Source organism: Juglans regia, chromosome 16 (genome assembly GCF_001411555.2).
Source record: "Juglans regia cultivar Chandler chromosome 16, Walnut 2.0, whole genome shotgun sequence".
NCBI classification, from domain to species: domain Eukaryota; kingdom Viridiplantae; phylum Streptophyta; class Magnoliopsida; order Fagales; family Juglandaceae; genus Juglans; species Juglans regia.
This window is the reverse complement of record NC_049916.1, coordinates 27,000,709-27,015,616: the sequence shown is the minus strand read 5'-3', so window position 1 is coordinate 27,015,616 and position 14,908 is coordinate 27,000,709. Positions and strand designations below refer to the sequence as shown.

The window sequence follows — 14,908 nt, the reverse complement described above, 5'->3', positions numbered from 1 at the left end:
AATTAAAGCAAAAAAGTCTTCATACAAGCGAGTTAATATGAATATCAAACTGTATATTGATATTGACATGTAAAATATTTATTTAATAAAATAATATAAATTAAAAACAAAAATAACTTTTGTGAAAAAGAAGATATTATTCTTCTCTCAAAAATTTTTTTTCTCTTATTTTTCTTTTTAATAAAAAAAAATTCAAATCAGAGAGCAAGGCTCAATTAAAACATATCACTGATGTAAAAATCTACCGCATCAGTAGCATAATAAAGTATTTGTATATATTTTATTACTCATCTTCTAGTTATGTTTCTTCAGTCTAAGACTAAAATTAGGAAAAGAATATTCGAAATCAGCACATTTAGTTTGAAGGGGACAAACCTTTAAACATTTTTTAGAGGCAGAATTAATTTTTATGAATTTTGGCTTATAAGAAAATCTAAAAAAAATAAATATGAGAAATATTTTAATCATAAAGAGATTTTATAAAAATAAATCTATAAACTAACGTAATTTGATTTGGTACGTTAAATTGTAAAATTACTTTTTATTATAAAATAGATTTATATATTATTTCGTATAAAGTCATATCAATTTGTAAATTTTTTTTTATAATTTTTTTTTTTGTTATTATAACAATTCTTAATAAATATTATTGAGCTTTTTAGAATTGTTCCGCCTCTGATTTTCTTCCAGTCCCTATTCAAGCAAGCATAAGCACGTGAAGTCTATAAAATTAAGCCTTTTCCCTCAGCGAGCAGCAGCACTTCTACTCTCTTATGGATTCTCTTCCTCACTCGGCTCTCCAACCTCTCACAGACCATGGCATCAATACCACATTAGAAATGGAAACCATCAAGAAAACCACAGTGCCAAACAAAAGAGAAGGAGGAGGTTCTAACATGAAGGAGTTTGGGACAGATCAGCAGGATGATGATGGAGTTTTCTTGACATGGAAGGATCTAAGCGTGACAGTTTCCAATGGAAAAAGAGGCACAAAATCAATCCTTCAGGATCTAACAGGTTATGCTCGACCTGGGGAGCTTCTAGCCATTATGGGTCCTTCTGGTTGCGGCAAATCTACACTGCTTGATGCTTTAGCTGGTAATTAATAATTTAATTATAGTATGCCCATGTTTAGAAAATGGAAAAAAAAAAAAAAATCGTGATTGCTAAGTAATTCTTATAATATTACCTCAGCATCAAATACTACAGTTATAATTAACGTACGTACCTTTGTTTTCAATTGTTCTTTCTTTTGGTGTGTAAATAAATCTGATTTTTATTTATAAAAAAGAAGACATATTTGAGTTTATAAATTTTAGAATATAGGGGATAAATATGGAAAAGTTTTCTTATAAGCGAGTTTGCACACCAAATCGCGCACCGATGCTGACATCAAAGGCATCATTTTAATGAAACGGTGAGAATTGATACGGAAATAATTTTCGTGAGATGAAAGACATTCTTATTCTCTTAAAATTTTCCTTATTTTATTTTTTTTTCAATAAAAAAAATCATATCAATATCGATACACGGTTTGATACGTTAAATTGCTTGTATCTAGCAAGTCTCGTAAATAAATTAAGATGTTAGTTGGAGTAGTTGTAATCTTTTTGTTTTTAACCTACGTATTAATGGGGTCGAACAAAATTCTAAACATTTAAATATTAAAATTTTTATTTTTAATGTACTTTGGTAGAAGTGCATGCATGAGTACTTCTAATGAAAGCTTTATAACATAAAATGCAATCTATAATATTACATGTTCGTGGAGGAATTGCATGTTGTCTTGATTTATGACAACAAAAATTGAGATTTATGACATTATCTATCAAATATTATAAGAATAATAAAAATATTAATATCTTAGGAGAGGGTATTTCGGCCTCTATATATCAATTTAATTTTCATTTTGGGTTCTTATAATTATTTTTTTTTTAATTTCTTATTATGTCTAAATTTTGATTTTTTTAGTCATTATGACCTAATTAGATTAGGTTTAGATAGTGATTTTAGATGAGATTAATTGAGATGAAAGTTTAAAATTAAATAAAATATTATTATAATATTATTTTTTAGATTTAAAAAAGTTGAATTATTTATTATATTTTGTGTAGAAATTTATAAAAATTATAATGATAAGATGTGATGAAGCCTCTCTCAATCCAACCGAGCTTACCTTCAAAACTATAACTTTGTATTAATTGATATTATTGGATTAATTGATATTATTGCAGGGAGGTTGGACTCTAACACAAGGCAAACGGGAGAGATTCTGATAAATGGCCGTAAGCAGGTCCTGGCTTATGGAACATCGGTATGTAATTAATTAAGTAGATCGTATATATAAGAAAAGAGAAAGATTTGTTTTGTCAGTTTTTTTTTTTTTAATTTTTAATTTTGAATTTCAAATTTTATAATTTTTAGTATGTTAATTTCTTACTTAAATGTTTTTTTTTTTAAATGAAAGTCATTTCTCTTAAGTCAGTGTAAAAAAATAGAATTTTATTTTTAATATATTTTTACAGATTAAATATTAATATTAGTGATGTGAATGATATATTTTCTATACCAACTTAATTATAAATATAAATCTGAACAAATAATGCTATATAAGTATTACAAGTTTTGACCGTACGTATGAGTCGATATCTAATCAATCAAAAACTAAAATAAAACAAATTGAAAAGAAATAATGTTGAAAATTTGATATTTACAGTAGTTGAATATTTTTTTTTCAAAAAAATAAAAAATAAAATTTGGGACCTATATGAAAAAATTATATTTTTTATGGTGATCTTTATTTTTTTTCAAAGAAACTATGCAAATATCACACTCAAAAATTATATATAGCATTCAAAAATTTTATGTATAATCATTTTTACGTACTAATTGTACACTCGATTACAATGATTTGTTGCATCACATTTTTTTAATATAAAATAATTATTTTGACCAATCATATAATCATTAGAATGTACAAAAAATTTATAAAGAATATATAAAAGTGACTGTATATAATGAAGAGCCGTTGATGGGAATGACAATGTCATTGAACAGGAAACCAAGGTTTGGGCTGCCTAGGGATGGGACTAGGTTAGGTCGATTAATGCCAATTGTAGATCGTGACATCCTTATTTGTATGCTTATAATGCTGTATTAGTTTGAACTTCACCATCAATCCTTATTAGCTTAGCTTAAATCCAGAAAACTGCACCCAACTCAAAACAGCCGTGACCCAAAAACACTAGTGTTGTTTGTCCTGAAAGCCATCGAAATTGAATTTATTAATCTATCTTTGAATTTATCATTTTGAAAAATAAAATTAGATCAAATAGTTGATGGATAGTACTGGACATTAGTCCAAGGGAATAAAAGTGAAAGAATAATGTTCCATGTAGTTGCGGAGTACGTAATTACCATGTAGTCGTTTTAAAAAAGAGTAGAGTTTACTATTAAAAAATTATTATTTTTTATGTGAGTTTCGTATTTATTTACTTTTTTTAAAATGCTTGTATACTCACGACTGTAACTATCATTTCTCAAAGTGAAATAAGAACTTATTGCATATGATAAGCCATTCCAATTCTAACAGATTTCCCAAATATATAAATTCTATGTAACGTAGGCATATGTAACACAAGATGATACTTTAATGACGACTTTGACGGTGAGAGAAGCAGTGTACTACTCAGCTCAGCTCCAGTTACCAGACTCAATGTCAAAATCAGAGAAGAAGGAGAGAGCAGACATGACAATAAGAGAAATGGGATTGCAAGATGCCACAGACACCAGAATTGGAGGGTGGGGAGTCAAAGGCATTAGTGGTGGGCAAAAGAGGAGAGTGAGCATCTGCATAGAGATTCTAACACGCACCAAGCTTCTCTTCCTGGACGAGCCAACCAGCGGGCTTGACAGTGCAGCATCATTTTATGTCATGAGCAGAATTGCACGCCTCGGTCGAAGAGATGGGATTGAAAGAACCATTGTTGCATCCATTCATCAGCCTAGCACTGAAGTCTTTCAACTCTTTCACAATCTCTGTCTCCTATCTTCAGGTAGAGCCGTGTATTTTGGTCCTGCTTCTGCAGCAAATCAGGTAAGTTATATGTCCCATGTTTCTGCAGCATGCTAGAGTTCCAAGTATCTAATTAACCACTACTCTTCCTTCTGATTAATTCATTTGCAGTTTTTTGCTTTAAGTGGTTTCCCATGCCCTACCCTCCAAAATCCATCTGATCACTTCCTAAAAACCATAAACAAGGATTTCGAAAAGGTGGGTTCAATGTCCCTTCTCAGAGTACTAAGACAAGGGAAAAAAAATAAATAAATAATGCTCTCAAAGCTCATGAATTTGTGTAATTACAGGACATTGAAGAAGGTTTAGCTGGATCAGCAATATCCACAGAGGAAGCGATTGAGATACTTGTAGAGTCGTATAAATCATCAGACAGGTTCCAACAAGTACCAAAGCAGGTAGCTGAGATATGTAAACTGCAGGTGAGCATGCATGTAAATATATTTAGCAGTTATTCACACAACAGGCTAGTCTTCAAACTGACGACTGACGTTTTTCGATTTGCTGTTTTAAGGACCACAAAGAATTGGAGACGAAGAGAAGCCATGCAAGTTTCCTTACTCAGTGTCATGTTCTAACAAGAAGATCTTTTGTGAACATGTATCGTGATCTAGGCTACTACTGGTTGCGCCTAGCAATTTATATCGCGTTGGCTATAGGCCTTGGTACAGTGTTTTTCAACATTGGCCATAGTTATGGTTCAATTCAGGTGAGACATCACGAGGATAAGAAGAAATAAATTTGAAAGAAGCAAATTACGTTCATGATTCCATCTTTTCAAACTAACATGATGACTCGTGTGTATTGAACATGGTGCATTGGATTGTTTCAGGCAAGAGTTTCGCTGATCATCTTTATAGCCTCATTCCTAACGTTCATGGCCATTGGTGGATTCCCATCTTTCGTGGAGGACATGAAGGTACGTATATATAAACTTCGACCCTTTTCTTTCTGTTAATCACAAGTGTACAAGAGAATTTAGTTTTATGCTTTCCTTTGAAATCAAATTCTTTCGTATCGTGTTAACATTAATTACCAGAATTGCTGGACATTTCTTCCGCCATAATCCAGATATTTGAAAAAGAAAGATTAAATGGGCATTACAGCACTGGTGCATTTGTAATTAGCAACACACTCTCCGCTGTGCCATACCTGCTACTGGTTTCAGTCATTCCGGGAGCTATAGCCTATTTCCTGCCTGGACTGCGCAACGGACAAGAATACTTTGTCTACTTCGTTTCGTCGCTATTTGCTTGTATGATGTTGGTCGAGAGCCAGATGATGATTGTGGCAAGCATTGTGCCCAATTATCTGATGGGTATAATTGCGGGTGCAGGAATTCAAGGGCTGATGCTTTTAGTTGGCGGATTCTTCAGATTGCCAAATGATCTTCCTGAACCCTTGTGGAAATACCCATTATATGAGGTGGCTTTCCACAAGTATGCATACCAAGGAATGTTCAAGAACGAGTTCGAAGGAACAATATTTCACAGTACTAACAGAGATGGAGGGCAACACATCATCACCGGGGAGGAGATTTTGAGAGATACATGGCAAGCTGAAATGGGTTACTCTAAGTGGGGTGATCTAGCTGTATTGCTGGGGATGATTGCTTTCTATCGACTCTTGTTTCTGCTCATCGTCAAGCTTACTGAAAAGGTCAGGCCTTGATTATTTTAAGGTGATCTTCATGTCATGAAGAGAAGCTGCTGGAGATCAGCATGATCTGGATCAAAGGTGTTTGCTATATGTTCTGTAAAGTGCAAAATCTACTGTTGGCAATAGAGTTGCTTCATGAATCTGTGGTTGAAATTGAATAATATGGTTGAAGAGGCGTACATGAGTGGATATTTGATATTATCAAAGTATACATAATTAATGCTGAAAGTACTGCAAAGAATCAAGATGGAAATTTGGCTCTTCTTTTTGTGTTTCTTAGGTAATGGCTTAGCTAAAGTTTGGATAAATTTTGATTAGAGAACTCTCAATTATTTCTCTATCCTATCTTTAAAATATATTATCAAAACTCATTTTTTTTTATTGAATATATTAATTTTTATAATATGTTATATATCAATTTATCTATTTTTTTATATTATTTAAATATTATACTTTTTAATATTTTTTATTCATTTAAAATATTTTCTCTAATTACTAATAATATCCTCATATCTTTTAATATTTATAATCTCTCTTTATATACAATGTGATAATTATGTTTTATTTAATTTAACTCAAATTTATAAACTAAACCAAAATTTAAATTTATAAAAATTGAAAGATAAGAGATTTCATCTACCCAAGAAAAGAAATGCTCGAAAATCCAAAATCTTCCCTAAATATCAGACCATCCACAAATCTGTCCAAGAGAAAACCACTCGAAAAGGGAGAAGCTTGAGCTTAGGAGTTTACCTCAGGAATTAGATGCTTGAGCTGTGTTGTTTTTTGGCACTTTGTAATCGTTGCCTCCTTTTGGGTTGAAGAGCAGAACCAGTCTTGAGAGGAAGTGAAGATGGCGCGCAAAATATATTGGCCAGGGCTGAAACGAAATAATCTTCCCGTGAGGAAGAAAGAAGTAGAAGAGTAAAGAAATTCATCATTTTAATTTTTATCATCTTATTATTATTTCATGATGTATTATTAAATAATTAAAGATTATTTATTATATTTTACTTCTAAATTTATCATCTAATGTCATATCATGAGATGATGGGAAGATGATAGAAGTTAAAATAAAAAATAAATTTTTTCAAAATAGAAAGCATAGAGAGAGAAAAAATGAATAAAAAACTCATACACTTGTCTACAGTGTCCAACTAAATGTAGATGTGATATTGTAGCAAACTCAATAATATTGTGGAAATACATAATCCATTGTAGGGGTATTTTAAGCTATTACCATTAAATTTTACAAAAAGTTGGGTTTTACAAAAGTCATTAGGAGCGTTCTAATAAATTTATTTTTATAAATTTAGCTAGCTACTTTTAAACAACACCAAATAACAAACTCTCTAAATCTATCATTATTTCATTAAAATATTTATTTTGACTTTTTATTTATTTTAATTCTAATTATAATTGAAATATTTATTTATTATTAAAAAAATACACATTAATTTTATAACATTCCAATTATTCCAACAGATATAATTTTTTAATAGTTTTTTTTTACAATAAGTAAACGGATAAGATCATTAATCAAATCATCAGTAACCCACCAAATTTAGAAATGATATTCATAACTTAGCATTGTGATCAGTTTAAACTAATAGTTCTTCTACGAGCAGGAAAGTTTGCATAGAAGTTGCGCATAAAAGAATATTTTATTCCACATCAACTACAATTAAAAAAATAAAAATTGAGGCTGAAACACGAAAGAAGCTGAGAGTGAAACGCACAAAACACAAACGGAACTGAGAGTGCTTCGTCGTTCCCTACCTATTCGTCTCCCTCATTCACGTCGTCGGCATAATTGGTAGTATTTTTTCTTGATGATTTAAGATAAAATGCGAATTATTTGATTTTTTTTTTTTTTTTGTACTTTTTGAATGGCAAAAGTAAGAGAGTGAAACATTCTGAAAGTTGGTGAGGACTGACCAGAAGCTAGCCATGGAATTTGGTTTGATGTGTTGCAGATTTTTGTAATAAGGGAGAGAAGGACGTTCATGAATCTCGATTTTATAACATTGTATGTTTTTTGAGATGTAATTCTTAAGTTTTATTACTGTAAAATGTGAAGTATCAGCTCACTTGATAACATTAACTGAAAAAATCCATTATATCCATGAAATCCCAAAAAATAAAATTTAAATCTCATTCTTCAACATTTTTTCTATGATTTTTCTATTGTTCAATACCATAACCTTAACAATGAAAATTGGGCAATGTTCAGAAACCCATGGGGAATCTTTGGAGAGGAGAATGGTGGGTTCATTTCAGAAAACTGGACAATGTTCAGAAAATTGGCCATATCGACTTGGGAAATCTTCGGAGAGGAGAAGAGTTGGATGAAAGAGAAACTTTGGGGGAGATGGAACTAAAAACACAAAGTGGATTTGTGCGAGACTTGGGGAAGCTTTCGGAGAGGATTTGAGGTTTGTGCGAAACGCACCATTTCCTTTGTCACGTAAACCATTTGTGCACATTTCCTGCCCGAAATCTCTTGCGTACATCATTTTCCTTAAACTAATTGAGCCAGAAACTAAGCACTAAAGAAAGTGAAGAATTCCCCCCCCCACCCAAAAAAAAAAAAAGAAAAGTTTAGAACATGTTAGCGACAATGAAATGGTTTTTCTGGCAAAATATAGTCAAAAAATAATTTGGGAAAATTATGATGACCAAAATTACAATACACTTGTTTAGTTTGATGTAGATATTTTTTAAATAAACTAATTAAAATTTGGCCAAAATTCAATTATGCCTAGTTCACTGCTAAGTCTACTAGTGCTCTTACAGTCCCCCACCACCCAACTTTCAAAACTTTTAAGCGGCTAAACTGTGTTTTAAGTCTTTATTTCACCCATGCAACAAATCGAAACCGGTATTGTAATCCAAGATCCAAATCCTTCTTTGTTGAAGGCCCAAACGATTTTTAGTGAAAAAATGTTTGTTAAATATATATTGAAAAATTATAGTAAGTTAAAGATAGGAATATACAATGTTATTCTATTTATATTTCAGAAAATTCTATAAATCATATTCCCATTTTACTTGTAATGACGAGGTAATGTTATCAATAATTTTAAATTAATATTTTTTAAAAACTAAAAAATATTTTAAAATAATAAAAATATCACATCTTATTTAAATATAAATAAATTACTCTTTAAAAAAAAATCTTATTTTTTATTAATGCGGACGTGTCACGTGGGAATTGGAACAAATAGGATTACAAGGACCATAGTGAAAACCCAACAAGTAGTGGGCCTAGTAGCGCTTTTTACTGTTGGTTGTGCTTGAGACGCACACGCAGCGGGAGAGAGACGGGGAGAGAGACAGAGAGAGAGACAGGAGGAAGAGAGATGGAGCATGCGAAGGTGGACATGGCGGGCGTAGAGGGCACCCCCGATAACAACGAAACAGTAATACTCTTCCTTTTCCAAAACCTTTCATTTGATTGGATTCTTTGTGAAGACAGTTGATACACAACGAAACCCTAACTGTTAACTGTGTATTGCAGGAACTGGAAGACATGCAGAAGCGCTTGAAAGAGATGGAGGATGAATCGGCTGCTCTGCGAGAGATGCAGGCCAAGTTCGAGTCGCAGATGGCTTCCGCACAAGGTTTATTTTTCTTTTGTGTTTTTTGTAGAATTCCTCAAATTCCCGTTTATTTTTCTCTCTTTTTTTTTTTTTCAAATTTCATTTCTTAATCAAACTTCTAGGCTTCGGATGTTTACGAGTTTACCTTTTTACTTTCCTGAATACTCTTTGGCATTACATTCGTTTTTTGGAAGTTAAACTTCTGTGAGAACATTGATTTGGGCCATAATGCACTGCTATTTAGAAGATTAAGCTTTGTTTTAAACAACATTGACACTTATTCCTCTCTCTCTCTGTCTCGCATGCAATTAGATCCTGGTAGTGCAGCTGCAACACAGGCAAATAGGGAGGAAGCAGATTCTCGATCAGTGTTTGTTGGCAATGTGAGGCCACTTTTTCTTATTTAATTGTTGTCTGGCTTTGTAGAATTTGATATCATTAATGTAGTCTGATAAATGTCTGAAAAGGGAACATATAATTAGCATTGGGAAAATGAAGTGAAAGAGGAAAATAAAATACCATATTGACATTTCGGTGCAACCAAAGTTGAATCTTTTGAAATCTGACACAGGAAGTAATTTTAATGTTCCTGCTTAAATGCCCTTGAGAATGATGGCCTATTTGGTTGTTTTAGATAAAATAGTTATTGAAAGTTTGCAAATGAGCTCTAGCTTGAATGGCATCTCCTCACCCTTTCAGAATTGGATGGAGGTGTGATCTTCGGTACAAGAACACTGAAACCTACTTTATTATTAACAGACAATTTTTTTAAAAGAAAAAAAGAAGAAGAAAAATTGATACACGTGTTTCCAATGGTTTTGTTTCCCGGGTGGATTCCTCTCCCTTTCCCCTTCCCTCTCCATGCCTCTTACTCTAGGAACATAAAACTGTTCTTTTTAATGGGAAGCAAACAGGTGCACACACACACAAAAGCCATTTCTTCCTTTGTTATGCTAGTGTCTATCTTTTTCTATTCTTTATCATACTGAAGGTTCATCAAAAAACTCTTTTTTGGTTGACATTGGATCCTTATACCTGCCCACCATCTATGTTTCAGCCTTTATCAATTTCTTAGAAATTGAGACGAGAAAGTTTCTTAAAGTGAATCTAGCAAGTGGTGAAGGCATTGATGATGGGGTGGGTTTGAGGCCTAATTATATAATCATTGGCATCTTTTATTTTTCTTTTAGAAAAAATAACAGTGTTATTTGAAGAGTTGTCGAAGAACATGCATACCAGAAACTGATTAGGAATCTAGAGTGCTACGAGAATTGTACATTCCGTAGATCATATTTCTACATCTAATGTAATGGAAAGTTGAATAGCCAGTTGTACTAATATCAGACGAAACAGGTTGATTTCACTTCCATCCTCTAGTTCGGCTGTAATGGGTAGATCTGCTAGGCTTATGTTTATTTTTTTCTTCTCTTTGCTTGGTTGTTCTTTGCCAAAAATAACGCTTTCATGTGTAAATTGGTTCTGCAGGTGGATTATTCCTGTACTCCTGAAGAAGTACATCAGCATTTCCAGCCATGTGGGACGGTGAACAGAGTCACCATTCGCACTGACAAGTTTGGCCAACCTAAGGGTTATGCTTATGTGGAATTCCTTGAAGCAGAGGCTGTTCAAGAGGCTCTTCTGTTGAATGACTCTGAACTACATGGACGTCACTTAAAGGTGAAAGCAATAGTTCCAGTTTTTTTCCCTTTTTCTCTTTTGGTTTTATATTGACACTATTAATTAACTCTATCCTTTTTATTTCATTTTTCAACCGTATGAACTTTTTGAACATGTTAGCAGGTGACTGCTAAACGGACCAATGTGCCTGGGATGAAGCAGTACCGTCCTCGTCGACCGAACCCCTATATGCGAGCTAGTAGTCCCATTGTTGCTCCCTACTTATACTCCCCTTATGGTTATGGGTATGCTTCTTGAACATTGCCTGCTCTTCTTGGTCACGCATTAACTTGTGATTCCCCTGAAAAATCTTGCTTTTCCTTGATTTCATTGTTAGCAACTGCACTCTGTGAACCTTTGGCATATTTCATATGCAGGAAGGTTCCGAGATTCAGAATGCCAATGCGTTACAGCCCATACTTTTGAGGTGCTCAATTTTTGCATGAATCAGATTTGATGCTAGTCGATCGAATGGACAGGTTCGACGTCTTATTCCTTTTGTCATCTGATGGATAATGTGTTGGAAAGATTTCAGAGAGACAGTTGTGCTGCTTTTAGTTGTTGCTGTTTAAATTGTTTGAGATTTGAGCATTTTGTTCAGCTGATTTATAACGATATAATTTCAATGCTTGCACTCGACCATGCTGCCTATTCTATATATGGTACCGCTGAGATTTTCCATGAAGCTTCCGTTGTAAGTTTTGGTTGATAGTTATTTTTTTTTATTTAGGCCCCATTTGGAGATAGAAGCACTCTCAATTCATTTCATCATTATAATTTTTTTAAATATTAAATTAATAATAATATTAAAAAATAATATTTTAATAATATTTTATTTAACTCATTTAAAATTATTTTATCTCACTATCAAATTTTAATCAAGCATATTTTGGTTGTCATATTTTGGTTGTGGTTAACCTGTTAGGCTTGGTTAGCTCGTGGTAACCGGTAGTGCGCTCGTGATACAGTACTCGTGCAACAGCGCTTACGGCGTGCTCGCACCGGTCGACTACAAGGCACATGCCTTGCTGCAGCAATAGAAACAAGGAGACGAACCGTGGTAATCTTAGCAACAGGGCTGAACATCTCCTCAGAATCCTACCCATACCGGAGGCGGCCGAGAATGTTATGTGAAAAGGACCAACGACGCCATTTTCGTGAAATTCTGAGTGACAAGGTCCACAAATTTCAGTAGAAAGTGTTTTTATAATTTTTTTAAATTTTTACATAAAATATAATAAAAATTTTAATTTTTTTAGATCTTAATTTAATTTTTTTAAATTTTTAAATAATAATATTTTTTTTCAAGTTTTATCTTTTATAGAAATGGAATTCATTAGGGTTTCAAAGGTTGAGAAAAAGCTAATCTGCCGCCGCTCGGAAATTTTGTTTTATTTTTTAAAAAATAATTAAATAGATTAAAAAAAAAACTGAAGTGTTAGTAGCGGTCAAGTAGAAGAGTAGCCCAACTCTTAGGTTATACAAATAATTTTTATTTTATAAGATGTGAGATATTTTTTGGTAGTAAATAGTTGCGGAGGAAAGATTATTCCGTTCGGTTTCAAAACTCTGAAGGCTTCCTTGGGTTTCGTTGAAGAAATCTGACTTTTCCTTTCTTAATCTCATTTTCCATTTTGAAATCATGTAGCATGATTGAGCTTCTACGCTTTGGGCCCCACCAACGCACCCAAAGCATTATTAATGCAAATACGCCATAGCCGTATGTATGCTTATTACCCATATCGCTCATCATTTGCCTGACCCCACCCCATCGTCTCCCAGGCCCCCAGCATCGGAGCATCATCCATGGCCATCAATTATATTACTATTTAAAAACTTCAAAAAAGAGAACATTTTCCCACTTTCATAATTTACGAACTTTTTTATATAGAAACAAAAAAGGGAATTTACACGTCACACAAGACGACAATCTTAAAATGTGTACAAAAATATCAGAAACCCTATCCGCTTCCTTTCCCCATGACACGTACCACCTAAACACCAAGCCAACGAGACATCGATATTCTACATACGAACACATTTCTGACACATGTGACGCCACGTCATCGTTTATCACCATCTCTCACACGAGTGTTCTACAGGCGGATGCTTCTGGGTCCCACATCGCCGGCAAGAGGTATTTCCTCCCGTTCACCCCATTAGCGTTGTAGCTCGCTCCGCTGCTCTTATCCTTCAGTACTTGACCCGGGTAACCCGGGTAAGCTCCAGATCCGAACAACCCCGTGCATGCCGATACAGCCTCCAATGGCGCCGTGGCCGGGCCCTGGAAGTAGCCGTTGTTGAAGGGGTTCGTGACGGTGCCGGCCAGAAGTGTGGCCAGGTTAATGATCATCCCGTCCACTCCGACGTCTCCGCTGGGAGAGACCAACGGTGGGGTCTGTGGGCCGTAAATGGGCTGGTGATAAGGCCACGCGCACTGGCCCGGGCACTGAGTCTCCGAGTTACCGACCCAGACATACGCCGTTCGAGTTTTCCCACTGGCCCGCCTAGTAGACCCGTGGGTGCCGCACCGACTCATGCAAAACCCATCTACGGCAACGTCCTTCGCCGTCAAAATCACGCTAATGGCGTTCAACTGGTTTACCTTGTTGGCCAGAGCCACCAAGTGGTAGCTTTTGAGCGACTTTCCGAGAGTATAAGCCGGGTGGAGGATTTGTTTTCCCAAGACAAGGGTGGAGGCACCACCCTTGTACTTCTCCGTCGTTTTCCACCACGAGGACGCGGAAGGAGACGGAGCCCGAGGCGAGGTGAGGGACTGGATGAAGTCGACTATAATGGAGCGTTGGACGGGAGTGAAATCGCCATACCATACGAGATTAACAGTGATATTTCCCTTGAGAAGGGCACCGTTGTGGTATTTGAAAAGGAGCGGCTGTTGCTCGACTAGAGCAGTGAGCTTCCGGGAAGTAGCCAGAGCGGGGTCGATGGAACAGATCAGAGAGATAAGTATGGCAAAAAAGAAAACAACCGACATGGTGATTCAAAGCTTGTTGGAGTGGTGAGCTATTACTTAAAAGAGTCTTGGGTTTTAGCTAGAAAGCTGGTTGGAGTGGAAGAGAGGATTGTGGATTTGTTGTATTTATATTGGGAGGGGGAAGTGGGGAAGCGTAAGAGAGAAACAGCTCAAGGAGGTGTGCGCATCAAGCAAGCAAGCAAATAGCAGGCTAAAAGTAGGGGGAGGCTTTGACAGGCTGTCAAAGGTTCTGTAGTCGGTGGGTCTACTACAGTAGTACAGAGAGAGAGAGAATTGTATGTATTTTTTTGAACCGAAGGAGATGATGATGATACCATTTGCAGAGCTCCACTCCACAGTTTAAGTAGTAAGTAAAGCGTGTAGCTAGGTATCGTTTCGGCAGAGCTGTGAGTGTGTGGACGGACGTCAATCATATTTTGAGCTGATTTGACCTACAACTTAATAGATTTTTTGCAGATCCCCATGCAAAACTACTGCTTGCTAATCACACCTCCAACACTCTCTTTCCATATCTCATCCTTTAATTTTAAGAGAGATGAAATCAGCAGCCCACTAAATGGATTATCCCTACCGTTCGATTGGAATCCCAATGACCAAGCGAGGATTAGCATACGGTATATGCATGGCGGGTATAATATATATAAATAATTATGAATACCGTAAAACTCATTGTCTTATCTCTAAAGTCTAGAATTAAATTGGATCAAAGAAAGTATAAATTGTTGAAATCCATACAGGCCGTGAGGTGACCAGTGACCACCACCGTAGTAGTAGAAGAAGAAAGGTGCATAATTGGGGAGGGTGATGTGGGCCCCAGCACGGACTTTTATGGACATTGACATGGGCTCAAGCGAGGCTTAATTAAGCTCAGAACTTCGATTTATGTGCTACAGTACTTTG

The 14,908-nt window shown here is 34.9% G+C and overlaps 3 protein-coding genes across 4 annotated transcripts; 2 read left to right on the top strand and 1 right to left on the bottom strand.

Annotated features, from left to right (window-relative positions):
• Nucleotides 1-687: 687 nt before the first annotated feature.
• LOC108995710 (ABC transporter G family member 11-like) lies at nt 688-5,996 on the top strand. The gene is made up of 8 exons (XM_018971318.2): nt 688-1,098; nt 2,235-2,314; nt 3,626-4,096; nt 4,187-4,273; nt 4,366-4,497; nt 4,590-4,784; nt 4,908-4,994; nt 5,147-5,996. Exons 1-8 carry the CDS (start codon nt 774-776, stop codon nt 5,744-5,746), a joined length of 1,977 nt encoding a protein of 658 aa, XP_018826863.2. The 5' UTR covers nt 688-773; the 3' UTR covers nt 5,747-5,996.
• Nucleotides 5,997-9,013: 3,017 nt separating this feature from the next.
• Nucleotides 9,014-11,694, top strand: LOC108995676 (polyadenylate-binding protein 2-like). Of its 2 annotated transcripts, none has more exons than XM_018971282.2 (6): nt 9,014-9,156; nt 9,255-9,357; nt 9,649-9,719; nt 10,822-11,013; nt 11,134-11,258; nt 11,391-11,653. In XM_018971282.2, exons 1-6 carry the CDS (start codon nt 9,097-9,099, stop codon nt 11,437-11,439), a joined length of 600 nt encoding a protein of 199 aa, XP_018826827.2. In that variant the 5' UTR covers nt 9,014-9,096; the 3' UTR covers nt 11,440-11,653. The 2 variants fall into 2 exon arrangements, with proteins under 2 accessions (XP_018826827.2, XP_018826829.2); XM_018971284.2 differs by having other exon boundaries at nt 9,018-9,156; nt 11,137-11,258; nt 11,391-11,694.
• A 1,159-nt stretch (nt 11,695-12,853) lies between these two features.
• LOC108995740 (protein EXORDIUM-like 2) lies at nt 12,854-14,613 on the bottom strand. Its single transcript, XM_018971358.2, has one exon. It carries the CDS (start codon nt 14,006-14,008, stop codon nt 13,097-13,099), a length of 912 nt encoding a protein of 303 aa, XP_018826903.1. The 5' UTR covers nt 14,009-14,613; the 3' UTR covers nt 12,854-13,096.
• Between the last annotated feature and the right edge of the window lie 295 nt (nt 14,614-14,908).

Excerpts from the sequence above, each read along its gene's own strand:
- LOC108995710 (XM_018971318.2), top strand. The coding sequence starts at position 774 with ATGGATTCTCTTCCTCACTCGGCTCTCCAACCTCTCACAGACCATGGC. Across the intron at positions 4,274-4,365 it reads TAAACAAGGATTTCGAAAAG|GACATTGAAGAAGGTTTAGC; the intron begins GTGGGTTCAATG and ends GTGTAATTACAG. Across the intron at positions 4,785-4,907 it reads ATAGTTATGGTTCAATTCAG|GCAAGAGTTTCGCTGATCAT; the intron begins GTGAGACATCAC and ends GGATTGTTTCAG.
- LOC108995676 (XM_018971282.2), top strand. The coding sequence starts at position 9,097 with ATGGAGCATGCGAAGGTGGACATGGCGGGCGTAGAGGGCACCCCCGAT. Across the intron at positions 9,358-9,648 it reads GCAGATGGCTTCCGCACAAG|ATCCTGGTAGTGCAGCTGCA; the intron begins GTTTATTTTTCT and ends GCATGCAATTAG. Across the intron at positions 11,259-11,390 it reads TACTCCCCTTATGGTTATGG|GAAGGTTCCGAGATTCAGAA; the intron begins GTATGCTTCTTG and ends TTTCATATGCAG.
- LOC108995740 (XM_018971358.2), bottom strand. The coding sequence starts at position 14,008 with ATGTCGGTTGTTTTCTTTTTTGCCATACTTATCTCTCTGATCTGTTCC.